Below are 27623 nucleotides of genomic sequence, written 5' to 3'. Positions count from 1 at the left end.
ATGCATTTTCCCCCCAGAATTGCAAAAACTAAAACACTGACAGGTTTCTGAAAAAAAAAGTTACCCGTCATCATGAACGCCATTACCCAGAAGCCCCCAGGTTACGCCGGAAGTGACGCAATGACGTCAGGAGCTATTCGCTGTCGTTGGCAACGGCGGAGTCAGGAGCGGGAAGTACACAACTGAGATATCGGTTTGCCATCCCGTTACCACTTTAGAAGGGGTTTTGCGAATAATGCAAGCATATCCCTCCTGTATGAAGGTGCGAAACAAATTGTTTTTATCATTTAAAATGCTCGGGAGCAGTCACGTGGTGGTATATCAACAAGCTAGTTAGCTGTGAAGTTAGTTTTGATGAACAAAACAACTCAACAGGTGGTGATCTGGTGCCGCATACATCCCCAGCGATGGCCTCCAAAGGTAACAAAATCGAATATATATTAAAAAAAATAAATTAATTAAAAGAAATCAAATCTTGAACCTTCCGTTCAATGAGATCCGTGCTAAAGCTATTCTTTGAGTGAACTTAATGTTGGCGTTGCAGGTTGGCAGCATCCCTATGTCAACATTTTCAAGCACTTCCGGGTCGAGGAGTGGAAAAGGTCTGCAAAAGAAGGGGAGATCACAACATACAAGGTAAACCTGGGGTTCTCTCACTGCTCCAACGCCTCCCAGTGACTTTGTATTGCCCCAACAAATGTCTTTAGGAATCTTGTTATGAAGACATCACACAGGCTTTGTTTTTTCCAAATAGCCTTTTGCAATTGAAGGCATGTGTTTCATGTGTTCAGAAAACAAAATTGTTGGACTTCACAACTGAGTTAATGACAGTCTGACTTTGTTTTCACTGCTGTTAAGTGGACTTTATGTGCAAAGTCTTAAAACGTGCTGCAGGTTAATTGGAAATTCCTGGCCCCCCTAACCCCATGGTTGGCAGAATAGACAATGAATGAATGAATGATTTTCTACTATTAATTATTCTTGTTTGTAGAGCACTTTGATGAGGGAAAAAAAAAAAAAATCACTTTCTACATATACTGTATTTTCCTATTGAGTGCACCTGAATATAAGCCATACCAGATAAAAAAAATAAATAAAAAAATTAAAAAAAAAAACATATATATATATATGTACATATATAGGCTACACTTTGTAGAAAAGCCGCAAATGTCCACGTGGTGACATGAGATATGTACACAGAAACTTTTTTTTTTATTTTTGATTCATTACGTTTTGGAAATGCTTTTTTTCAGAACAGTGGCTGTATCACGCTTGATGAAATAATAAATAACACCAGACGATTTTCTATTACCGCTTTGTCCTAGGATAAATGTTTTGGCGGTGTGAAGCTCGTTAGCCCAAATAAATTCATAAATTAGCAGCATTATTGTTTAATAGGCAGTATTCAAAGTGGGTGAAAAAAGTAGCGACTTATATTCTGGACATTACGGTATGTATTATTATTATATACACACCAAACTGTTGTTTAGGTTGCCTGTCTATATAATTTTATATTACCATCATAATGTCACGTCATGCTTTAAAGAACAAACAAAAAAAAACAGTCGTTCATCTGTAGCTAATGAATTTATAATGTTATTGTTCTTTGATTTTTGTCATTTGTTGTGCCTTTGTGTTATCGATCACCTTGCTAGATTAATGGCTGCCAGCTTAATCAGTTTTTTGGGAACAATAGCAGCAGCAAAAGACTGTTATGGCTTCTCTTTGTAACAAACAAACAGACAAGACAGTTTATTTTCTGCGTGTTGTTTTTCACGAACCCCCCCTTAGGACAAGACAATAAAATGTTTGGTGTTCCGCATCAGGGGTTCTGTACCTGCCAACAGCTACATTCTCGTGCCTAAACGCAGTCATCAGTCTCTGGGACTGACGGGGCGATATTTCTGCCTTCTCTTCCGGCCAACTCCTGGCAAATACTTTGTGGCCCACCTGGATGTTGCTACAGAGGTATTGTACTCATGTTGATAACCATCTGACACCAGACACACCAGGGGTTTCATCTTACTTGTACTTTTCTGTCTGTGCACGACTCCGGTCGGTCCAACAGAAGCTGACTTAATAAAGGGCTTGGGGGTTTGTCATATTCTTATTTACCAATTAATTGGTATATATTGAGTCTCTTTTTACAAATCAATGGCTTGTGTTCATATGGAATCGTCTGGCTTTTTCTTCCTTCGGCATTAAAGGGATGGTCTTTGGGGATTTGACTGGCTTAGAAGTATTTTTTCCTCCATCTTAACTTTTTCAAAGGACATTGTAAATATCAAACTGGGGATACTGCATTCATCTCCATTTGAAATTCAATTAAATGACTCATAGACGATTCATTCCTTCATAACAACTAACTTCATATCCTCTCTCACTACGTCCATCAATCTTCTCTTTGGTCTTTATATATAAAATATAAATATAAATTGAGAGACAATTAGAAGATATAAACAGAGTGACAATAGTGATGACAAAAAAATAAATAAATAAATAAATATATATATATATATATATGTATATGTATATATATATATATGTATGTATGTATGTCAAAGAAGGAGAGGAAGAAGGCATGTTCGGAAGCAGAGAGAAAAGGAAAGGCAAGAGTCTGGGCTGGAGGTGAAAAGAATGTCAGATAGATTTATGAGTCTGAAAGTGGAAATTGAAGGTGTGATGCTCAGCGTTATTAGTGGCTATAGGACAGATGATGCTCAGCAGGTGGGATGTGAGTTAGAGGAGAAGGACGAGGCAATAGAAGGGATGAAGACGTGATGGGCAGATTTATGGAAATGGCTGTAGAGAACACTTGTTATCCAGAAAAGACAGGAACATAGGGTAACTTATAAGAGCGGCGGTAGGAGCATTTAGGTAGACTACATCTTGTATAGACGAGGTAACCTGAAAGAGATCAGTGACTGCATAGTGGTTGTAGGTGACAGTGTAGGGTGGTGGTTTGTAGGATGACTCTGATGACAAGGAAGATCAAGAGGACAAAGGCAGAGCAGAAGACAAAGTGGTGGAAGCTGAAAAGAGAGGTGTGTTGTATGGTTTTCAGGGAGGAGTTGAGAAAGGCTCTGGCCGGTCAGGGAGAGCTTCCAGATGATTGGACAACAACAGCTAATGTTATCAGAGAGACAAGTAGGAGAGTACTTAGACATATGACTGAGTGCCAAGAGAGGAACTCTGGTATTGTATGAGGAAATCTGGAGTGGCTGGGAAGTATGTTAGACTGGTGCAGGACATGTATGCCAGCTGTAAGACAGCGGTGCGGTGTGCTGTGGGGGTAATTGAGAAGTTCAAGGTGGAGGCGGGACTCCACCAGGGATCATCTCTGAGCCCCTTCTTGCTTGCAGTGGTGATGCACAGGCTGACAGATGAGGTTAGACAGGAATCTCCATGGACCATGATGTTTGCAGATGACATTGTGATCTGTCTTGAGAACAGGGAACAGGTTGAGGAAAATCTAGAGGTGGAGGTATGCTCTGGAAAGGAGAGGAATGAAAGTTAGTCGCGAGACAAAGTATACAGGAACTCAGGTGGAACGCTGAGGCTACAGGGAGTGGAGATCAAGAAGTTGGAGGATTTCAGGTACTTGGGGTCAACAGTCCAGAGCAACGGAGAGTGTGGAAAAGAGGTGAAAAGACGGGTTCAAGCAAGTTGGAATGGGTGGAGAAAAGTGTCAGGGGTACGAAGGGATAGAAGACTATCAGAGAGCATGTGAAGGTAGTTGGTGTGAGAGAGGAGGATATAGAGAATAGGGTTAGATGGAGAAGGTTGATTTGCTGTGGCGACCCCTGAAGGGAAAAGCCGAATGGAGAAAAAGAAGAGTGTATATATATGTATGTATGTATGTATATATCACACAAAATTGAGTAACTGCCTTCAGATAGATATTGATCAATATGCTCTATAATGTTGGTATTCATTCACTTGTCATATCTCTTATTCTGTGGGGATTTTACTCATTTGAAAGAATGCAAGAGAACAAATACTCTTCCCTCCCTCCTGCTGTGACACGTAGGATGGCCAGGTGGTCCGCATCTCCTTTTCCAACATGTTTAAAGACTTCAAGTCTACGACTTCATCGCTTCACTTCCCCTTCGTGTGTGGAGCTGCACAGGATCCAGTTTATGAAACCACAGCCAAGTCTGCAAGAAACGGTGATTTGAAAAAAAATCAACAACAATAGGCTGCACATTAACTGTTTTGTTTTCTGGATTATGGTGCAGTTTGTCGTGATAAACCACATCTTTTTATTTTATACATATTTATTTATTTATGTTACTACTCCACCTTGGGTGTTAGAGAAACGCAATATCAATTTTCTGTAAGTGTGAAATAAGAGCCACCGTTTTGCTGTATAAACACTTGTCTCACGTGGTCCAGGTCCGGCGGGTCCAGCTCCTTCTACGGCGCGCTGGACCTGTCTGATGCTGGATCTGCAGCACATACTCTCAGCCTATGTCCAACGCTGCTACAATCATGTGAGGAGCATCAAGCTGTGTTCCAACATGTCGGTGAAAAACATGTTTACCAGTGACCTGCTGCTCGACCCCGGTGAGTCACCCAGCATCCCAGAGAAGGCCGGTGGGGTTCGTCCCCCAACATTGCGGTTCCACCACTTCATCATAACGATTAGATTTGCAATATTTCCAACAAAGCACGTTTGTAGGGAAAAGTCAGTCGTCAGACATCCTGGTGACTGGACTTACTGTATGAGCGTCATGCCGCCAAAACATTTAGCCCGGTCACAATGAAATTACACGATGAAATGACCGTGAAACTCTGCGTCCGTTCAATTCCGACACCGAAGAAGACTTGAATTGCTTTTAGCGTGCAGGTGGAAGACGAGGATAGTGATCAGCTGGAGTAGGACAATGAGATGAGATGAGAACAACTTTATTTGTCCCGAAGGAAATTGTTGTGCCAGAGTTTCAAGCAAAAACATAACAGTAATAGATAATAGTAGGAAGGAGGGAGAATAAGAAATACAATCAAACATTGTAAGCGGGGATAGAACACGTATGGTTGGATGGACTTTTCCTTGTGTTATTTATTATTAATAATTTTCATCACCCCTGTTTCACTGTTTGGAAAAAAAACATTTCCTGTACATATTTGTGGATTTTACCGGTATATATTTCATTAAAAGTTTTAAAACGTTAATTTGTAAATATCTCATGTTGCATGGCTTGTATACAAGTGTGGCCTGTATACACATGTATTCGTTAAGTTTATTTTTAGCCGGTGCGGCTTATATTCAGGTGCGCTGAATAGTCTTGAAATGTCGGTAGTTTCTTTTCCTTGCTGTGTTTTCCTGCAGCAATAGTAGCGTGTACTCAATAACACTGCGGGTGAAAATGAACGTCTTTATTTCAAACGAGGCGAAAGTTTCTCACGGAAGGACACAGTCAATATTGAGAATTTTCCAGAGCCTTAAAATACATCCCAAGTAATTCCTTTCCCAAGAAGTAGTCTATTATTCGGTGTCACGGCGGGCAAAGGTAAGTGTGTCCGGTTTCTTTGCTCTTCATGCATGTCAAGCTAAATCAACTCATCTCCCACAGAGGTTCCCTTCAGCGAAGCCAAGCTGATGGGTCTGGCCTCCTCCCTGGGTACAGGTCCCATGCCCAGAGACATGGCCTTTCCCGTGCCTCCGGGACACCAGTGGCACGAACTCTACGATCACATCAGGTAACCGGAACGGAAAGAGCCTCGTGTCGCCTCAGACGCCGTGCGTCCAGATAGTGGTTAAAAATACAGTGCAGAGCAGAGCACTGCAAATTCATCTTGGCTAGCTTTCACGATTGGCGTTTTGTAATTCACGTATTGTAGTCTTTTTTTTAATGGAAAGTCTTAGAATCGTCACTTCTCACTCCACTAGGTTTCCTTACGATGGAGCGAAGTTACCTTTCGGCTCCATTCAGGTGGAAAATCCCAGACTCGAACCCAGTAAGTATTCACTGTAGTTTTGTAAGTTGTTTTACCGTATTTTGCAGACCATAAGGCGACCCCCGTTATAAGCCGCAATATCAATGAATCCCTCTATTTTCATACATAAGACGCATCGGATTATAAGAAAGCCAAACAAAACAGTCATTTTAGTCAAACTTTCTTCATCTCATTCACCTCCCTTTGTTCCCTCGAAAACTCCGTTAGGTCTTTACTTGGCGCAGTTGATCCGCGTGCGTACCATTGATTCATTCATGTTGAATTCTTTGGCGGCTGCTCTATTCCCATCATCTACTGCGTGACTGATAGCATTTAGTTTGAATTCCTTCAATTCCTTCGTAAACATGTCTCTTAATAGATGTCATTTTTGGAGGTCCTCACACACACAAACGTAGAGTAATATTTTGTCGAAGCACGGTACCGATTCGTTTTTATGGTGGCCAGCGATAGCGGGTTCCTCAAGTGAGTGCGAGGTCGGAACAACGTTGTATTCCAGTAACATTTAATAAGTTATCAAACATTGTCTGACGTTGCAACCCATAATCAACCAAAGACCGACTTTAACACAACACAAATGAACCGGAGCAGCTTCGTCGCTTGCCAAAGTCGCACTAAACACATTTTGACAGATGTTTGAGCGCAGTGCGCCACATCAAATTGGTTGGAGGTCAGTAAGCACAACAAGAATCCATACATAAAACGCACCGGATTATAAGACGCACAGCAGATTTTTGAGAAAATGTAAGGATTTTAAGCGCGCTTTATTGTGCGAAAAATTCGGCATATGCGGATGCTTCGATTTTCCCAGGACTTTTGTAGATAAACAGTTTTGGCACTTGTTTCCTTCAAGACTGTTTACAATCCTGTCTGAGAATCTGCTGGTGAGAAAGGACACAAAGTTGGATCGGAGATAATCCACTCCCGCCGTCGACCCTTCTTTTTCATCTAAACCTCACCTGTGTTCTGGATGAAGGTGTTCCCCTGTTTTCTCCCAGGATATTTCTCCCAGGAGCCCTGCCGGGCCAGGCTCAGCAAACGGCCTCAGGACCCCGTCTCTCTCGTCACGGCGAACTCAGTAAGACCGCTAACAAATTCAAGCGAAATGCCAAGGCATTTTAATTCCAGTTTTTTTGTCACTCCAAATAATAGGGATTAGTCTTTCGGCTACCCGAAAATCATCCGCCCGCGGTGAGCGGTGTACCTGAGCTCGGCGTGATCTCCTCTCACCAGCGAAGCGACCGGCTTGGCAACGACAACAACCGCGAAGGGCAACGGAGAGCGGCGCACTCCGGCTCAGAGCGGCTCTCCTCCGGGACGCCCTGCCATGTCGACGGCGATGGCGTTCATGTGTACGTGCAGCCCGAGGGCAGCCCGAGCGATCGGGGGGATGGAAGCGACGAAGGGGTAAAGCTTCACGTCGATGTTCCTCCGTCGAGTGCACGGGCTACAGAAGTGAAATTGAAAATGCCAAACACGTTTTCTGTGTAGTTTCGCAGTCCCGCTCAGGTATCGCTGTCTGACGACGACCAACAGAAGGTTCGTGGAAACAAAGACGAGTCACACCTTGTTTTCATCATGTACCACAAAGTCTTCAGATTCACCCTTTTTGTTTTCCTCGTCAGAAGCTGCTTCCGGACCCGATTCTCAGACTCAGCAGAATCATCGGCTTTGGAGGAGCGACCGCCGGATGTGTACGCTTAAACCCTTGTTCTGCTGACGTGACACGCGCGGTGCCTCGCAAGGTCACAGATAATGGTTTAATAACACAGTTTATTGCATCATAGGCCTTGTGGACCCAGTCCGGGGACGCTGTGGTTTATCCCTGTCACGCAATCATCGTGTCCATGAACATAAATACAAAAAAGCAGCGATTCTTCATCGGCCACACAGATAAGGTAAATTAACCTGGATGTGATGCCGCTCGTCTCCAGCGGAATCTCCGTTCTTGTATAAAATGCGATGGCTGACCCTGTTTTCCATAAAAGTTATTCTTTTTGTCTTTCTGGTCGTCCGACATTAGCACTATTAGTATTTTCAGAAATTAACTTGCGCAAAAATGTTTCTCCGCAGGTGTGCGCACTGGCTTTCAATGGCAACACAACAGTGTTGGCGTCCGCACAAACTGGTCATTATTGTGTTGTTCGAGTCTGGAATCACCTGAAAGGAAACTGTTTGGCCATGTTCAGGGTCAACGCTTATTCAGTAAGCTCTCTGAGGTAACGCCATAAATTCCCCGCCCAGATCCGTTCTAGCTTTGAGCGCTACTTGATTTATAATGCCTTTTTTATTTCTCTCACAGCTTCTCATTTAGTGGTGACATTCTCTGTGGAGTGTGTAAAGATACCCACAATAAAACAGTAAGTGCAAGAATAGCTAATTACCATAATTTCCAGACCCTTGAATGCACCTGATTATAATGCACGCTGGCTAAAAATAACTAAATCAATATTTGTGTGTATGCATAGGCCACACTATCCAGGTTATAACATGAGATATTGACACAGACACATTTTAAATAAATATTATACTCCTGCACACTAAAACCATTCAAGTCGTCTTCTTGGGTTTCGGAATTGAAGGGCTTCAGCATTTTACAGTCATTTCATTGGTCCCGTGTGACGAGGCTAAATGTTTTGACAGCATGAAGCTCATTGGCCCAAAAAGAATCCTTAAATTAGCTGCGTCGTCGTTTAAGCCGCGCTGTTCAAAGTGCGTGAAAAAAGTAACGGCTTATATTCTGGAAATTACAGTAAGTCCAGCCACCAGGGTGTCTGACGACTGGCTATTCCTTATAAACGTGGCTTGTTGGAAATATTGCAAATGCACTGCCATGCAGTCATTGAATTTGCATTTAATTGTTATGATGAAGTGGTGAACCGCAATGTTGGGGGACAAACTCCACCGGCCTTGGCGAGGATGCTGGGTGACTCACCAGGGTCGAGCAGCAGGTCACTGGTAAACATGTTTTTCAAACATGTTGGAACACAGCTTGACGCTCCTCAGATGACTGTAGCAGCGTCGGACTTAGGCGGAGAGTGTGTGATGCAGATCCAGCGCGGTGTAGAAAGAGCCGGACCCGCCGGACCCTCTGACGCCCGCGATCTGAATGTGTGTGTTCTGCCGATCCAACCCCTGGTAGATGGTGGTGCTGTGGAACACCCAGAATGTCACCAAAGACGGAGAGGTGACCTGTTTAGCCAAAACGACCACAAGTGTGGACATCCACGCCATGAAGGTCGCCCTCTTCGACGACACGAGGTACCTCTCGTTCTCTGTTATTCTTTTCATCAATTTTGCAATTTGGGAAAATGTGTTGTGTTTTTATCTCCTTTCCTAAAAAGAGTTATTTGGGTGAAAGTGGTGCTTTTGCTTTGTCTAATTATATTGACAGATTGCTGCTTGATGGAAATGTGATTTCGATGGAGTTGTTTATGTGCAGAAATACACGAGGAGATGCTACTTGGATACAAACAGATACATAGTTGAATATTTTCTATGTTACCAAGACAGATAGACTATATACTGTTTTAAAAATTCTGGAAAAGTTATATTTTAGCAGACAGATGTAATTAAAGTAAATTACTGTAGTTTTGGGCAATGTGGCAAAAGAAGATTGCGAATATTTGCTTCACCATATTTGTACATATACGGCAATCAAGATGGATCTGTTAGTGAGAGGTAACGGACTTGTAGATGTATTTTCTCCTCATCTATCTTGATTGCAATATTATAATATAATCTTTCCTGTGCGCACATTAATTTCACTGAAATCAGAGCCATAAAAATAGAAGTCGTCGCATAAACTGGAGGGGGAGAGCCCTGTCACATCCCCGGTCTCGCAGAATCCAAAGTAGCACCTTCATGCATGCCGTGATTCATATGAAAAATGCATAAAGCTTTTTGGAATATTTCCTGAGAAAATTCTAAAGAAAATATATACCTTATCTTCCAGAGATGAAGGGCTCTTCTGTGGCACATCCTCCCTACATGTGCCATTATAAGCCGCCTTTCTCATTTTAGTTCACAAACCCACATCGACATGATACACCCATCAGACGGAAAGATAGAAAAATGTCATATTTATATTTTAATGTGATACGTGAACGGTGGTTGGCAGCTTCTCGTCGCGGTGAGGCAGGTCTGTTTGGAGGCTCCCGCGGAGCTCAGAGATCTCCCGCCGCAGAGCAGCTCTCTACCTGGCATTTTAAAAAGTGCCCTCGGAGCTATAAGCTGTTTATTCCTCAATATATTTGTGCAGACAGCGAAGGACAGCTTTTGCTGCGGGGGAACCTGAGGTCGCAGCTTTGTGTCGGAAAAACTTACTGCATAAAAAGACATCTCGTGCAGCGCATTTCAACTTCATGAGCATATGCAAGGCTGCAGTGAGACTATATGCGCGTACCGGGATGTTTCAGGATGGTGTCATGTGGGCGTGACAGTATTTGTCTGTGGAGATTGAGGAACGGGACGCTGCGCTCGTGTCCCGTCAACCTCGGTGAATATCACTCACTGGACTTCACTGACGTGGCGTTTGACGACGCGCCTGATGCGCAACATCACGAAAGAACACTGTGAGTGAGCACACCAGTTTGAATTCACTGCTCTTTGCTGAAATCGTGACTGTTTTCACCGCAACGGACTAAATAAGATAAGATGAAACTTAACTGATCCCCATCGGGGGAAATTCGTTTGTTCACTGCAGCGCAACAATAACAACATAGTCAATAACAACAAAAAAAAATTGATGACAGAGTGACAAGGGTAGAAAATAGATAACAGAATGACAATAAGGATAAAAAATTGATTCGATGTACAACAAAAAGGATAAAAATAGGTAACAAAATGACAACAATGATAAAAATAGATAAAAAGAATGATAACAGGGATAAAAAAAACTGATAAAATTAACAACAACAAGGATAGAAATAGATAACAGATTGACAACAACACAGATAAAAAATAGAATAACAATGAGGATAAAAAATTGATACAATGAACAACAAAAAAGATGTAAATAGGTCACAAAATGACAACAACAATGATAAAAATAGATAAACAACAAGGATAAAAAAAATGATAAAATGAACAACAACAAGGATAAAAATAGATGACAAAATGAACAGCAAGGATGAAAATAGATAACCAGCATGGATAAAAGATAGAAAACAAAATGAACAACAACAAGGATAAAACTAGATCACCAAATGACGAGAACGAGGATAAAAAATAGCGAACGGAATTTTGACATGACGTGTGAATGAGTGAGGTCGTGAGGTCGTGGTCGCACAGATGCTCCTCCGGACGATCGCTTTTGTGTTCTGAACGCTTTTCCCCCCGCCTGTCTTTGCACAGATTCGCTAGCGATCGAAGCGGCCACGTTTTTGAAATAGACTGCAGCAGCGTTACCGTCAGAAATGTCAGGAGGCTCATGCCTGCACCGGAGCAGCATGCAGAACGCCGGGAGCAACGGACGTTTAACACAGGTGGGCTTCACATCGACGGGAGGGAAAGCCATTAGTATTCAGAAGGTCAAAAGTTGGGCTGCGAGAGGAAAAACGCCAAGATCCGTCGTTTGTGTCTCTTCCAGGCGCGGGCATCGCCATCAACAGCATCAGTGTGTCCTCGTCCTTCTGCGCCACGGGATCTGAAGATGGCTTCCTGCGGCTCTGGCCTCTCGATTTCTCTGCCGTCATCTTAGAGGCTGGTAGGCCCGGTGGGGTTTGACATTCAGCCTCCACAGGCGGCTGAATTATTTCAACGTGTTGAATGAATTGGCATTTAACTCTTCAGTGAACCGGGAGAACGGCTGATCGGCACGAGGTTTGGATTTGTCACAGAACGCCGTCGATTCCAGCTGTAAATACACGGACTTGAAGGTCTAACGGCTTCGACCTCTTCCCTTTTTGTATCAGCGTATCTGTGATTTCTCGCAACAAACAAACATGGAAGCCTCGCTGAAAGCTTTTTGATAAAACCCCTTTCTCGGGTGGCCTCTTTATTTTCCTGAGTGTTTGCGGGACAGCGGAGATGTCTTCTTCCCGTCTGCAGGAGGGAGCCGCTTCCCTCGCTCTCCGTCTGAACCCTGGTATCTTAAAACCCAGTCGCAGAGCCTCACGAGCACGGAAGGGTGACGCCGCAGGTTCTTCAGCTCGGATTTCTCGACTGCCTTATTTTGCAGACCATGAAGCGCCCCCCATCGTGAATTGATCCATTTTCATTCATAAGGTGCACCGCGTTATAAGGGGCATGATAAAACATACAGTATATAAAGCGAAAACAAAAATAGTCGGTTCAGTCGAACTTTCTTCATCTCATTCATCTCTCTTTGTTCCAAACTCCGTTTGGTCTTCTTTACTTGGCGCAGTTGATCTGCTTGCTTCCTCCACTTGCGTACCACCGTTTGATTCATTTTGAATTCTTTGGCGGCCGCTCTATTCCCGTCATCTACTGCGTGGCTGATAGCCTTGAGTTTGAATTCCACTTTGTAAGCGTGTCATTTAACAAGGGCCATTTTGAGGGTCCTCATACACACAAATGTAGAGTAATATTATGTTGAATGACAGTATCTACCAGATTTAAGCGTACTATGTACTGTTCTCTGACTGGTGTATCATTGCCAGCGATAGCGGACTCCTGAAGTTAGTGTGAGGTTGGAACAACGTTGTATTCCGGCACGACGTAATTAGTTATCTAACATTGTCTGACGTTGCAACCCATATTCAACCCATATTCATTAACACAAAGTCTCCGTGTCAGGCGGAAGCGGTCTGACCAGGGGTCGGCAACCCGGAACACCCAAAGAGCCATTTGGACCCGGTTTCCTCGGAAAAGAAAACACTGGGAGCCGCAATTACTTTTTGACGTCTAAAATTAAAAAAAGGCACCACTGTATATATATTGCTTTTTATTACCTTTACACTTTGTATGAATAAGTGTGTAATGTGTTGCTTCTGAAAGTATTACAGAGAAAATTAAATTTTCTTTATGTAATGAACTCATTTTGAGCTTTGGGCTTTCAGAGCGTTAAGCGGAGCCTTGACCTGAATTTTAAAAATAAATCGAGGAAAAAAAATCACTGTGTCAGTAAACAATAAAAAATAAATATTTACAAAATATCCTCAGAAATATTCATTTTACCTGGTTTATGGGACGTCTGCTCCTGAACTTCAGCGCACAGCATCTGCAAATCGGGACTTTACCGGCTGGCGGGTATACCGCCTTCCGCGAGTGTGACGTTATTTTGAGCGGCGAAAAATAAGAAATATGATATTATTTAACATTTTAAGATCACAATAATCTTCCAATTTAGAACTAAAAGTTAAAAAAAGGAATTAACATTAATGAAATATACTTCAATTAAATATCTATAATTTATTTTCCCAAGCCACTCGGAGCTGCAGTGTAAAGATGAAAGAGCCGCAGGTTGCCGACCCCTGGGTTTGACGATCAGTCAGAATGAGCGCTTTCGTCGCTTAACAAAGTCACACTAAAACATGGTGACAGATGTTTGAGCACTGTGTGCCACGTCAAATTGGTTGGAGGTCAGTAAACACAACAAGAATTCATGCATAAGGCGCACGGACGATTTTTGAGAAAATGTAAGGAATTTAAGTGCGAAAGATACGGTGCGTTAGAATGCCAGTCTTCAGGTCGCACTTCTGCTGTTCTCTCTCGGTGATGCTGACGATCTCACCTCGCTGGTACGATGGTCTAGTTATCCCACTTTGTGTGGTGGAGGTTGTTGTGAGTCAGCAGCCACATCCTGGTCTGTGTGGGTTTTCTTTTTGTTTACAGCTGTCTAACGGTCAGTGCAGAGTTGCGTTGGAGGAAGTTCTTCTTATTCATGCAGGCAGTGTGCTCAGCTTTTGTGAGTGTGTGTGTGTTTAATGATACATCAGCTCCCTCATCCATCTCTCACGCCTTTTGCTAACAGTGGATAGTGATGTTGCAAAAAAAGTGAAACCTCCCATTCACAATGTATCTAAAATATCTCAATATCAAAACCCGAGAGTCTGTTTTGAGAATCACCTACGCGCAGGTAATTGCTTTGCAGAGCACGAGGGACCCGTGAGCCTGGTGTCCATCTCGTCGGATAACCTCCGAGTCCTGGCGGCGACTTCTTCGGGCAGCCTGGGTTTCCTCGACGTGAGCAGCCGAGCTTATAACACGCTGATGAGGTCCCATACGGACGCCGTGCTCGGCTTCAGCGTGGACGGCATCCGCCGGCATCTCACTACTGCCTCCTCTGACGGCACCGTGCGTATCTGGAATATGGATTCCCTGCATCAGGTCAGCTTGCACCGCATTTCCACAGATCCATCCGTTTGTTTGTTCTGCACAGGGATTAGTCTCATCTTTTGTTTGTCCTTTGTGCTCAGCTGTATGATTTTGTGTCCGAGGACAGCCCCTGCTCGGTGGCCTTCCATCCCGCCGAGCAGGTCTTCTCCTGCGGCTTCAGCTCCGGCGTCGTCCGCGTCTTCGATATCTCCAGCGCCAAGCTCCTGGCTGAGCACAGGTATGTCCGGAAACGCCTGAAACAGAAACTGGGATTTCAACACTTGTGGGCCGGATGCAAGTAAGGCCACTCCATAACCGTGAGAAAAGTTACAAATATATTCAAGGCCCAACTTTAAGCACAGCCTGCAGTGGTAAGTCAGCCACGTATAAGCATAAACAAATGCACAAATCCCACTACGTATAAAATATATTGCTTTGGAAAAATAAACCCACTGGCCGTTTTGAAGAATTTCCATTTCGATTGCTTTGTTTAATTTTTGTGACAACCAGTATTCAAATTGAAACCGTGTAATGACTCCATTGGCGGTGTTCTCTTTTTATTATCATTTATATGACAGTCGGCACAAAGGTGAAGTGGTAGGACTGGTCTTCTCTCCGGACGGGGGCTTCATGTACAGCGCTGACTCCCAGGGCAGTCTGGCGCTCTACAACTCCTCCGAGAAAGGCCACCATGTCATCCGAGTCACATGTATGTCAATAATGTGCTTATCAAAATACAAAAAAGTACTCTGAGTTAAATGCGGTGCATCATTAGAAGAGAAAATATAAAAGATCAGCTCTCACTAGAGAGCTCTGAAGTGCGTAATGTACGTAATGTATGCACGCATGCGTGCCGTACCCGGCTTGCTAGGTGATGTGGTTGCCCGAGGAACCGAGCGCGGTCCAGACGCTCTGGCGGTGAGCAGCGATGGCTGTTGTCTGGCGTTCGTCGGCCCCTCTGAGTTTGTCGTCACTATCGCCGACGCGCGCTCTCTGGACGAGGTACCTCGCACCCGGATACCTTTTAGCATTTCACATTCACCGCGCTAGGAATTTCTCACGGTTGTTTTAGATACGTCCCTCGCGTCACTTCAGAATTTGAGGTGTTTTTCCTGTGTAATCCCGTTTTTCTTTTGTCGTATTGCTTTCCCCGCCATCGACTCGGCAACATCCTCCGCGTCCAGCTCCTCCGCATGGATGTCAGTGCTTTGGATCTCCAAAGCACCTGTCTAGATTCTGCCGTCAAGGTTTGCTTCTCAGCCTCCGCTGAACATCTGTTGATCACTACATCCGCAAACAAAATCCTCTGGATTTGCACCAACACGGGCCGTCTGCTTCAACAGGTAACTCCACCGAAGAGCCGAACTAAAACTCATCCGACGAAATCATTCTAGATATTAGCAGATAGAATGACATGTCGTTCGTTGGCCCGCGCCCATTATAGTCTTGGCGCAGGCCATTCGATATATTGGTTTTTATATTTCAGAGGTTCTATAATCTCAGAACCTTGCAGGATTGTGAGGACGTGACAGCCGCTCCGTCTCTTTGACAGGCGTCCAACGTGCACAGACGCAAGAGCTCGTCTCTGGCCGTGAGTGAGGACGGACGTTTCCTCCTGACCGCCGGCCACCGTGCCGTGAAAGTGTGGGATTACAACATGCAGCTCAGCGTTAACTCGCAGGTGGACCGATGGGGATGTGGCCTAGTCGTATTTTAGCATTTCCATGAATATTACTTCCTATCTAACCCTCTACATTCACACACTCCTAACCTCATCCTTGGATGTGACCTCAGATGTTCATAGGTCACAGCCAGCCCATCAACCAGGTGAGCTTCACCCCTGATCAGCTGGGTGTGGTCTCGGTCGGCGATGCCATTTTCCTCTGGGACTTCCTCGCGTCCCCTCGTCCCCGAGCAGCTCAGCCGCGGTACTCGCTCCTTCTCGCTCCGTTTGACTCTCATCAAGGCGAGTGTTGCTCTCCCGGTTGCCGTGACGCTTCGCTTTGTGTCTCCCGCAGGTCACTTGTCGGACCCAGCTTCATCTCAGAAGACAAATCGGGTACGCAGGTTTCGTGTTCTTTCCCCAGCCCCGCACTTTTGTACCTGCCTGATTAAGCTTTCCAACTACAGACCTTGCTCTGTTTTGGTGAGCAGTTCACCCGGAGGCCGGAGATGGAGCTACATTTTCCAGTGGAATGCCCCGAGAGAAAGCGCCGCTCCCCTCCTCACCACCGCCGCGCCTCGATCAGAGCCACGCTGACCAAAACGGGCAAGGCGGTAGGAGCCTTTGGAGTCTAATGAAGCCTAAAGCCTTCTTTGAGCCACGGCACATATTTTACATTAGATAATCACACGGCACACCACCAAACAAGGTTTTTAATGAAAGAGAATGAAGCTGGAGTCTTGGGCTATTTCTTTTACGGCGCCAGGGACCAGCATTTCTCTTCCGATGATTTTGCAGGCAGGTGTGTGGCTGTTTGGATGTAGCCGTCATTTCGGCAGTTTTGTCGGCTTTCACAGCTTTCACGGCTTTCGCACTCGCCTGGGTGGTTTTCTTCAACAACGCTGCCTGTTTAGCAGATGAACATTACATTACATTACATTACATTGCATTGCATTTGGCAGACGCTTTTATCCAAAGCGACTTACAATAGAGGACATAGGGACTGCAAATACACTTGCAAATACAAGGTGCACAGGGTATATACAGAACGGTAAGCTTGGGTTTGTGAGGGTTTTTGTTTTTCTTTTTTTTTTTTTAATGGACAGAGACACACAAACGTGTACACACACACACACACACACTGCATAGCCTAACTTGCTGCCAACCTGATCTGGGGCATCAGCGCAGTAAAAAGTCCTGAAAGAGAAACGTTTTTACCTGTTTCCTGAAGGTTGAGAGAGATGATGCTAGTCTTGTTGCTTCTGGGAGTTTGTTCCACCACTGAGGTAGTAGAACTGAGAACAGTTTTGCCTGAGATCGCTTAGAGCGAGCAAAAGGTACTGCTAATAGGTTTGAATTAGTGGACAAAATGAACAAAATGTGTTCAAAGGGTGTTCACTTTGGAGATGGTGTTTAAATTTAAGGCACACACACTGAGTTAATGGGTGTCAAGCTGTCTGTGGCCTCTCGGTGGTGCTGCTTTATGAATACTGTAACTATGCAGTTACAGGTGGCTGCCTATCAAGGGTGTTTTTTTTTTAAATTATTATTATTGTCATGCGGGCGTAATAAAATGTTGTGGAAACTTACGGCTAGAAGCATGGATTAAAAGAGGCACAAAAATGGAAATAGACGGTACCGTAATTTCCAGAATGTGAGCCGCTACTTTTTTCACGCACTTTGAACACTGCGGCTCAAACAACAATGTGGCTAATTAATGGATTTTTTTTGGACTTAAGAGGCCTCTTCATGCCGCTAAAACATTTAGCCTGGTCACATCAGACCAATGAAATGACCATGAAATTCTGAGGCTGTTCGATTCCAACACCAAAGAAGACGACTTGTATGGTTTTCGTGCGCTAGAGGAAGACCAAGATAGCGATCAGCTGGAGTAGGACAAAGCAGAAAATGGATGGATGGACTTTTCCTCGTGTTATTTATAATTAATGTAATAAAATCATTAATTTTTCATCAGCCGTATTATAGGCACTGTTTGGAAAAAAGCATTTTATGTATTTATGTATTTACCGGTATGTATTTACAGGTACTTAAAAATTTGAAAAAGTGTCTGTGTAAATACCTCATGTCAGAACATGGACACCTGCGGCTTATAGTCAAGTGCGGCCTATATATGCACACATATTTATTTAGTTCCTGTTAGCCTTCGCGATTTACATCATGTGCGCTCAATTGTCCAGAAATTACAGTGCATACTCCGTAGAATAATTATAGATGATTGCAGCAAAACGATAATGTGAATAAAGCATGGCGAGTTCCAGTTTATGGGAAGCCAGTATTTTCCTTTTTTCTTTCCTTTTTTGCCCCACTCAAGACTCCGTTGTATTCCCCCTGTGCGTCAGGCGAAATTGACAACTTTTAATTCCAGCGGATTTCCTTTCATCGGCCAGCAATAGTCGTATTTCTCAAATGACACCTATACTTAAATGTCATAGTGACTTCATTGTTTTACAGTACAATATTCTCTTGCATATATTTTTCATCGCTGGTGCCTGGATGGTATGAAATGATATAATGCAGGTTCTCAGTCATCCAGGCCATGATGAATTCTTGTTGAAATCTTCTCGTCGTGTCAACCGGGCTTGAATTTCTTCACTTGAAGACGTTTCAGCCCCTCATCCGAGAGGCCTCTTCAGTTCTAATACTGAGTTTGTTTTGATGAGTGAAATGAGGGATGAAATGTCCTCAAGTGATGAAATACAAGTCCAGTTGCCCCAGCAAGCAGATTTCAACAAGAACGATGATATAATATCATGTAATATTGTATTTTGCATATTTTTTTTAAGCCGTGGGTTAAAAACCCTCTTCAAGCCCCTGTTTCTTGTTCTGCTCTTCCAGCTTTGGGCTCCTTGTCATTTGGTGAAGATTCCCTGAGCTTCCTCCCCGCTCCGGTTCCAGCTCCCTCCGTTCCAAGATCCGCTGCGTCTTTCCTCAAAGTCACGAAGCTTCCCAGGCACACAAACAGGAAAACCAGTCATTCGGACGATGGCGAGTCACTTCACGGGGCGGGATTCGAATCTTACCGGCTCCAAGCATGATTGTCACATAACGCTGATGTAGAACAATCGTTTTCTATTATTTCTTTGGCGTCTCCTTGATTCAGACGAGACGAAAAGGAAGCAGCCGCTGTGCCCGGACTGTTACAGCCACTTCAGACCACGTTTTAAGACCTCCACTCTCGATCAGGTATAAAATGGGTGGATCTATTGATAACGTGTTTGGAATGAATAATCGCATGATTGTGAATAATGTTTCTCTTCCAGGCTGCAGTTGCTCCCCAACCGGGTGATGCAGCATTAAACCTAAAAGCGGTGATTGGCTACAACGGCAACGGACGCGGCAATATGGTGTGGAGTCCCGACCAAGGTGAGCAAAGCTGACGTCGTCATAAGATCAGTTTAGTGGCATGTAAATGGATCTTTCACCCGCCTGTTTGGAGGATGCAACGAGACAGAAACATTGTTTTACCTTGACCGGGTTTTCAAATAAATTGTATTTCTAATCTTCAGGCTGGGATATGAAGACATTACAAAACTGGGTTAACCTTGAGCGTCATATGTTCTAAGGATTAAGATAAGTAAAGACAGACTTTATTGATCCCACCACAGGGAAATTCAGGGAAAAAGTCAGAAAAGTAAGGATATAGATAGAAATAAACAAAAACTGTGTTCAATGTAGACAATAGAAGACAAATATGAAAGAAATGCCTTGTGCAGGGAGTAGTTGGAATGGAAATGCCAGGTGTAGAGTTGGAGAGGTGGATAGTAAAAATGAAATGACAATAACTAAGGTGTCCCGGAAAACGTGCAAATATAGATATTGTCTTTTCTCTGCGCTGCAGGTTTATTTGCCTACTCTTGTGGCTGTGTCGTGGTGGTGGAACACCTTGACTTGGGGTTTCAGCGCCACTTGCATGGTCACAGTGAGGAGATCTCGTGTCTTGCGATGTCCGGAGACGCTCAGGTACACGTCCGAGCCGTCTCTCGAGCCGCTGGCCGCCGCCGCCGCCGCCTCGGCGTCGGTGTCTGCACACTCGGTTAGAGACCAAATGTCTTGTTTAGGACTGGAAATGAAGACGCATCATTATTTCTACTGCAGTGTTTGATTAGTGATTCATTCAGATGTGATTGATTCCTTGATCACTGAATATTCTGTTCGTAGAGAAATGTGAGCCGCTCTGGCTGTAGCGAGAGAAGTAGCTGTAATAAAAGGTTCTGGATGTAAAATAAACGCAGTGTAATTTCACACCCTGCCTTTGCATTTCGGTATCATACCATGATAATAGCTGGTAAATGTTATCCAGGTCAGATCACAGCACTTCAAATATGCCGTGTTGTCTGCCCACCAGCTCTTGTACTCATAATGCAACTCTTACTTATGCCAGCCTCTCAAAATGAAGCCATGACTCATGACCTCTTGATAACTGCTGGAAAAAAAACTTCTTTTGGTTGCTAAGTAGCGCTTCTATCCAGACAGTGGCGTCGGCATCGAGCGGTAGCGATGGTGACAAAAGCCTCATTTGCATTTGGGATGTCCAAAATGGAGCTTGTCGTAAAACCATCTCCCGCCACAGAGGAGCGGTGCAGAGGCTCGCGTTTTCCAAGGACGATCGCTTCCTCCTTTCTGTGGGTGAGTGCCGTTTGAAAGGAATTACACCTGAAAGGTTTTGCTAGTGACGTGCCATGAGTTCTACCTGTGTCATTCCGGCTGTTTCTGCACTCCGTTGATGCTTCGTAGGAGACTTCTCTGACCCCGAGGTGACTCTCTGGAGCTGCACGTCCTTCGCGATGCTGTCCAGCGTGAGCGTTTCGGGGCCGATCCTTGACGCGGCCTTCAGCCCATCTGCTGCCAGCCAGCTGGCCTGTGTGGGCAGCCATGGTGCTTACTTCTGCCTCATCCAGGACCATCGGCTGGACGTAGAACTGAAGGTAAATGACCAGATAGCTACATGTCCGTGGAGGTTCTCAGTCATCCAGGTGATGGTGAATTCTTGTCGAAATCTTCTCGTCTCGGCAGCTGGACTTGCATTTATTCACTTGAAGACGTTTCGGCCGTCGTCCGAGAGGCTTCTTCATTTTTAATGACCTGTGGGGAGTTTTCGAATGTATTAGCATAACAACCCCCCCTTACACCTAGTTTCTGCAGATTTACTCTTCCCTTTACACAACAAGCCACCATAACTTAACCCCGACCAAAAAAACTGCCAGTTATATTCCGAAACTTCCCACAGAATTTGCCAAGACAAGAAGATTTTGACAAGACCAGATAGCTAACGTATTTTCGCGACTGTAAAACGCACATAAAAGTCTTAGATTTTCTTCAAAATGCACTGTTGTTTGTGCTTTCGCACCAGCCGGCATCATTTCCGAGGAGCCGCGCGGCACGGAAAGTGGCTCTGACAGTGAAGAAAGTGAACCTGGCATGTTTGATGGAGATTTAGCACAGTTGTTCAAATCAGAAATAGAGGACGAGGACTTCCATGGGTTCGATTGATGACGATTACCGCTAAAAAAAATGTGAATACCAAACTCAGTTTTGCTCCCGCTCTATTTTCAAATACGCACACTTGTGTGCTTGTGTGTGTGTGTGTGTGTGTTGTTGTTGTAAGGCGGACGTAGTAGAGGACACCATGAGAACGTCAAAGGGGGAAGTGTGGGCGTGGATTGTATATAAAACCCGCGCCCTATAATCAGGTGCGCCTTATGTGTGTGTTAAATACAATAATGGCACTCATTACATCACATTACATTACATTACATTACATTACATTGCATTTGGCAGACGCTTTTATCCAAAGCGACTTACAATAGAGGACATAGGGACTGCAAATACACTTGCAAATACACGATACACAGGAAATATACAGAACAGTAAGCTTGGGTTAGTGAGGGTTTTTTTTTTTTTTTTGAACAGAGACACACAAATGTACACACACACACACTGCATAGCCTAACTTGCTGCCAACCTGATCTGGGGCATCAGCGCAGTAAAAAGCCCTGAAAGAGAAACGTTTTTACCTGTTTCTTGAAGGTTGAGAGAGATGATGCTAGTCTTGTTGCTTCTGAGAGTTTGTTCCACCCCTGAGGTACTCATAACTGAGACTGCGCCTTTTAGTGCAGTGCGCCTTATGGTCGTGAAAATAAAAAAAAACCCAGTGCTGCACTTGTATTTGGGCTGGTATTCTGTACCGGATTGCTATTTCGAGGGCAACCGCTCCTTTACCATTCTAGATCCAAAGAGTGCGAGCGCCAGCAGAGGTAGGGGACGTGGTGCTGACGTCGCTGAGCTTCCACATGGACTCCCTCCTATTCACTGGCACCGACCGAGGACACGTTTGCGTGTGGGACATCAGGACTCGGCGCTGCCTCATGACATGGGAAGCAGATGAAGGAGAAATTGGTATTTATTTTTGGCCTAACAGTATAACAGTATCAAGGCTGTATGTCGTCCTCTAATTGTGCGGAATAAAAACGATGCTTCGGTTCCTTGATGTAGGTGTGCTGCTATGCAGAGGAAACTCGCTGTTGACAGGCAGCAACTCCCACTGGCTGAGGTTGTGGGATGTGAAAGCTGTACAGAGTGTGAAGGCTCAGGGAGACGTCTCAAGGGTACCGAACAGGTTAAAAGCTCATTTTCTAATTATCCCCCCGTGTCTTGCTTTGGGGGTGGAGCGTGCACGTGGCCCGGCGCTAACCTGCTAATAGCACACGCCAAGAGTGAGCTGATCCGATTGACACCTGAACCTGAAAGCAGGTTTTGTTTTTTCCTTTCCCGCATCTCGTAATCTTTGCTCCAAATTGATAAATATGTTTGTTTTTCCACCAGCGGCGACATTGTCGTTTCACCAAAATTGTAAGAATTATTTGTTAAAAAGTGAAACCGAATGACTTGAAATGGGACAAAAACATTACTCTTTTGTTATTGATTAATTGGTTGAGGGTTTTTTTTTACCTGAAAATCCAGATTTTAAAGCGATCACAGATGATATCCGCTTCATCTCGGTGGTGTTTGTGCCGTCCTCCAGCGGGCCGCCCATGGTGCTGCTGCAGGAGATAATGCTGGACGGGACCACAATCAGCGCCGCCTTTGGGACCTCCATGGACATGGGCATCGTTGGGACCACCGCAGGAACCCTGTGGTACATCAACTGGTCGGACAACAGCAGCATCAGGCTGGTCAGCGGACACCAGACCAAGGTTTGGAAAAAGAAAAAAGCCCAGTCTATATATTGAAGTGGATAGTCAATCAAGGTTATTCAAAATACCTTTATTTTGAGCTGTATTTCTACCCTCCACCACTATTCAGGCCCCGTTTCTTGTTTTTTTTTTGTTTTTTTTTGACATTTCCAATCACACGCTGCTTTTATTTCTTCCCCTCCCCTCTGCCGCGCAGGTAAACGATGTGGTGTTCTGCGCCGACGGCAGCCATTTTGCCACCTGCAGCGAGGACGGCAGCGTCAGGGTGTGGTCGGCGCCCAGCAACGAGCTGACGGTGCAGTTCCAGGTGCTAAACCAGGTGAGCACTCGGGGGTTTGTTTTGATTTGACGCATAGCACGATATGTATCGATTCACGTGTGTGTTTAAAAAATCCCGTATTAGCATTTTACAGGTTACAAAAAAAACTTCGGGGAAACCCTTTGGACTTTAAAAAGGTACATAATCAGATGGTTTGCGTCGGCAGGCCTGCCGCTGCGTGTGCTGGAGCCCGTCTCTGACCGCAGAGTTTCTCAGCGTCGCCGCCGGCTACAGCGACGGGACCCTGCGCGTCTTTCGGCTCTCCTCTTCGGAAATGGAGATGAAGCTGCAGCCGCATCACGCGGCTATCACGGCCGTCCAGTTCTCTGCTAACGGTGAGGACCCTTTGGGTTGGGTTCGGTCAGTCGCCGCTGTCTCGGTCACGGTGAACATCCAAACGGAGGAACTCCGGTTATCATTTCCTCAAAGTGAAGTTTGACGTTATTTTTTTTTATCTGCACTGCGTGGGGCCTCTGCAGGTCACGTGATCCTTTCAGCGGCAAAGAATGGCCTGGTTGTTGTCAGCAGCCTGGTGAATGGAGCCGCTATGCGTGTCTTCAGGGACCACAAAGGAGCACCGGTGACCACCATCCAGTGCGTGAATGAACAGGTCAGCAATCCCAGTCCAAACAACGCAGGGGCAGAGACAAGGCTAGAAACGATAACTGTAACAATAACGATGTTATCATCCGCCGCTGAATGATATGTTCTGTAAACAGCGGCACAAAGGACACGCTGCGCCGTTGTTGTGTCTCTGCCTCAAAATGCAAGTCGAGAAGCCATAAAAAGATGAGCGTGAGGAGAAAATGTCTCTCATGAAAATAGACCTTTTGATACATCTCCCCAAATAATCTGCCGGGTTGAAAGCGAGTATAACACACATTTTGTGACGACAGCTGCGATATCGTGTGTTTTGTAAATCAGGCTGGAGAAACACAGCTGTCCTGTCTGCAGCCTGATTCGGAGCATCGTCCGCCGGAGTTGTTGTTTTTGGTGTCTGCTATTTTTGCCCATTTTCAAACGCATTTAATCACGCGTTTTTTCTAAGCAAAAATATTTTTGCTTGTTTTCCATCCGCCTCTTGCAAAGATATTACTGCATGGCGCCCTTACTTGTGTGTTAAAGGGGAAAAAAAAGGCAAGACTCCCCCTGACACTTCCATGTCATCACCCAGCACTTTCCTACTCCGATCCCGCAGTGTATGAACTTTGGACTGGAAGGAAACGAGATGTGGTTGGCCGCCAGCTCCGACAGGCGTGTCAGTGTGTGGGCCGCTGATTGGCTTAAGCATAAGTGTGATCTTCTCGACTGGCTAACACTTCCAGCTCCAGTTTTCTCTGAGGTGCGTCAACCGAAGAAAGCGTCACGCTGTGTACAGTGGACCCTCACTTTTCGCGGGAGTTACGTTCCAAAAGTTCCAACCCCCGCGAAAACTGAATTTCCATGAAATAGAGATGTGATTATTTTATTTTTACAGATATAGTAATCCTCAATGAACCCCACTCAACTCGATACCAACCTCCACAGAAAATGGGTTACGACTGTATTACGCTTCCCACACTCTTATACGGTACACTAAACACTTTTGGATAATTGTAAGGTATAAAAAATATTGAAATGCAATAAAAAATGTACAGTCAAATGAGTACATTAAAAATCATATTTAAATAGAAATTATTTATAGAAAGATATCAAATTTAAAATTTTTGATAAATCATTTTACAGGGCACTCACCATTTAAAATACTTTGCCGTGCCGAAACTTGAATGATGATGAATTTGCTGTGCAGTAGTCATCGCAATGTACAAGTATGGATCTACTTAGCCAATGTTATTCCACATGAGATCTCGCGTGGGTACAATGAGGGAGCGAGAATTTGAGATGCTGGGTATCTTTGTTTTGCAAAGGAGGTTATTATTTGATAAAATTAATTTTAGTTTAATGTTACTATATTGTTTACAGTTTTTTTTTTCTTTAGGCTAGAATAAGCCTATTTCATCACGAAAAAAAATTCAAATACTACAAAAAAAACGCTAAAGAACAATAAATCGCGAGAGTCGAATTACGGAAAAAAAATCTGCAAAGTAGCGAGGGCGCGAAAGCCGAACCGCCAAGTAGCGAGGGTCCACTGTATTGCGATGTACATCTTTGACGTATCTGTCCATGAAGCTTTTGTGTAAATTTTGAACGTTACAGGACGATAGCCCGCCCCCCAGCCTGGCTGCCTTCTGCCCAGCAGACCACAGTCTGCTGCTCTACACTGCTTATGGTGTGGAGAAAGAGCTATCCTTCTACAGCCTCGCTAAGAAACGGGTACCACGGCTCGTCATCTCCTCAAATTATGTCGGGGTCATAAAAAAACACGTGCGCTCTCAGACGACTCGTTTGTTTTTCTCCCCAGGTAATAAAGACGATTGCACTGCCACACTGGGCCTCGTGCCTCGGCCTCTGCCCTAAGGGGAAACTCGTCGCTGTGGGATCCAAAGGTAGATCCCCATCAAATCTGAGCTTTCCGAGATGCAAAGAAAGTGGAATTCAAAAATGCATACTGTAATTTCTGGACTACAAGTCACTACTTTTTTCACACGCATTGAACACTGCGGCTTAAACAGCGACGCTGCTAATTAATGAATTTTTCTGGGCTTTCGAGCATCAGGCCGCTAAAACATTTATCCTCGTCATATCAGACCGATGAAATGGCCGTGAAATTCTAAGGCTGTTCAATTACGACACCGAAGAAGACGATTTTAATGGTTTTAGTCCGCAGGAGGAAGACCAGATAGCGATCGGCTGATGTAGGACAAAGCGGGGATAGAAAACGGATGGACTTTTTCTTGTGTTATTTATTGTTCATCTTTTTCATCAGCCGTGTTACAGCCACTGTTTGGAAAAAAAGCATTTCCAGTACATTTAAAAAAGTTAAAATGTTTCTGTGTAAATATCTCATGTTATAACGTGGACACCTGCAGCTTATAGACCAGTGCAGCCTGTATATGCACACATATAATCATTTAGTTATATTTCGCCAGCATGGATTATATTCAGGTGCGCTCAAAAGTCCATAAATTACGGTATTTCAAGCATCTCCGTAAGTCAGTGTCTGACTGTGCGCCTTCTCTTCTCATCAGGTCACGTGTTGAAGATAATCAATTTGACCAGCGGCAAGTTCCAGGACTTTTTACAACATAGTGACTCCGTGCAGAAATGCCTCTTCTCTCCTTCCGGGAGTTTTCTCTTTTCTGTGGCCTTTAATGAGATACTTCTGTGGGAAGTCCAGGGCCTCTGAGGGCCTTAGTTCTGCTGAAACCCTAAACCTTGTAGGTCAATCATCACTACCATGTCAATGACGTTTACTCAGTGTTGTTTTATAATCAGATTTATAAATGTTTAATTCATGTGTTGTTTTTTTTTTTTAATCAAGTAAAGATTTCAAGGGAAACAGTGACTCTGTAATGTGTATTGCACATCATCAAAGTCTCCAATATCTGATGACAAGAATTTCAGGCACACACACACACACACACACACACACACATTGCAACAATAAGAGATGGTTCTTTGATTTAAAGCAAATTTTACAGAGGAAGGACAGTGCCAGCTGTTTAAAGTGATGTCAGACTTACTGGCGTCTTTGCCAAGTGAGTTTAGTATTACGTAGACTAATAAACCTATAACTTATTGTCAACATGCCAACCTGTTAAAATTTACATATCTCCAATGAGTTTGTGTCAGAACCACCTCTGTGATCTGTTTTTTTTCCAGATGAACACATCCAGTGATCAATTTGGTAAGAATGCTGATTTTTTGGGGTATTTTTCCTCAACCGACCTCTCCCATCTCCACAAGATGAAGATTCAAATAATACGCTGTTTTATTTCATTTGGGTGTTTGAGTGTTTTTTTGTTCAAGTACCAAGCAGTAATGAAACAGTGCTGCGGACCAGAGGGACTGTTTCACAGCTGCACACTTCTAAATGTCACCTAGGCCATCAAAAATATTGTTGTCAATGATAAGGCAACCTGTGAGTGACTCTTCCGCATAAAATTTAGTTTTGCTCCATGCATCAAAAAAAAATCTATGAACGAATATGCTATGAAATGCACTGGAAAAAAAGTGGAACATATTACGCTTGAATTAAATGTTAAAATGTGACATTTATGCTCTAAATTGCCAATGTATTTTTATTTAT

General features: G+C 44.2%; 1 protein-coding gene across 5 annotated transcripts; it reads left to right on the top strand.

Annotated features, from left to right (window-relative positions):
- Nucleotides 1-196: 196 nt before the first annotated feature.
- Nucleotides 197-27586, top strand: wdr90 (WD repeat domain 90). Of its 5 annotated transcripts, none has more exons than XM_086140441.1 (44): nucleotides 197-262; nucleotides 376-420; nucleotides 545-636; nucleotides 1792-1968; nucleotides 4031-4169; nucleotides 4396-4566; nucleotides 5577-5703; nucleotides 5894-5961; nucleotides 6957-7036; nucleotides 7111-7365; nucleotides 7450-7497; nucleotides 7584-7652; nucleotides 7746-7856; nucleotides 8032-8177; nucleotides 8261-8318; nucleotides 9101-9219; nucleotides 10377-10532; nucleotides 11314-11444; nucleotides 11549-11665; nucleotides 14015-14250; nucleotides 14340-14476; nucleotides 14817-14947; nucleotides 15110-15240; nucleotides 15423-15581; nucleotides 15791-15919; nucleotides 16033-16166; nucleotides 16257-16297; nucleotides 16393-16515; nucleotides 18758-18907; nucleotides 19023-19105; nucleotides 19183-19285; nucleotides 19761-19882; nucleotides 20392-20548; nucleotides 20657-20847; nucleotides 22150-22318; nucleotides 22415-22538; nucleotides 22944-23115; nucleotides 23312-23434; nucleotides 23601-23769; nucleotides 23914-24044; nucleotides 24633-24776; nucleotides 25631-25747; nucleotides 25836-25920; nucleotides 26563-27586. In XM_086140441.1, exons 2-44 carry the CDS (start codon nucleotides 408-410, stop codon nucleotides 26718-26720), a joined length of 5496 nt encoding a protein of 1831 aa, XP_085996567.1. In that variant the 5' UTR covers nucleotides 197-262; nucleotides 376-407; the 3' UTR covers nucleotides 26721-27586. The 5 variants fall into 5 exon arrangements, with proteins under 5 accessions (XP_085996567.1, XP_085996569.1, XP_085996570.1 ...); XM_086140443.1 differs by having other exon boundaries at nucleotides 256-420; nucleotides 26563-26751; nucleotides 27197-27586; XM_086140444.1 differs by having other exon boundaries at nucleotides 257-420; nucleotides 7192-7365.
- The last annotated feature ends 37 nt before the right edge of the window (nucleotides 27587-27623 follow it).

This window comes from Fistularia commersonii, chromosome 33, assembly GCF_037954325.1.
Source record: "Fistularia commersonii isolate RoL2024-O1a breed Wild chromosome 33, RoL_Fcom_v1.0, whole genome shotgun sequence".
In the NCBI taxonomy this organism is placed as follows: Eukaryota; Metazoa; Chordata; class Actinopteri; order Syngnathiformes; family Fistulariidae; genus Fistularia; species Fistularia commersonii.
Note: the sequence above shows the minus strand (reverse complement) of the source record. Positions and strands in the feature narration are given on the sequence as shown.

Bases quoted from the DNA above. Each gene is read 5' to 3' on its own strand.
- wdr90 (XM_086140441.1), top strand. The intron at 7,857-8,031 runs GTAAATTAACCT...GTTTCTCCGCAG, and splicing joins TCATCGGCCACACAGATAAG to GTGTGCGCACTGGCTTTCAA. The intron at 24,777-25,630 runs GTGCGTCAACCG...TGAACGTTACAG, and splicing joins CAGCTCCAGTTTTCTCTGAG to GACGATAGCCCGCCCCCCAG.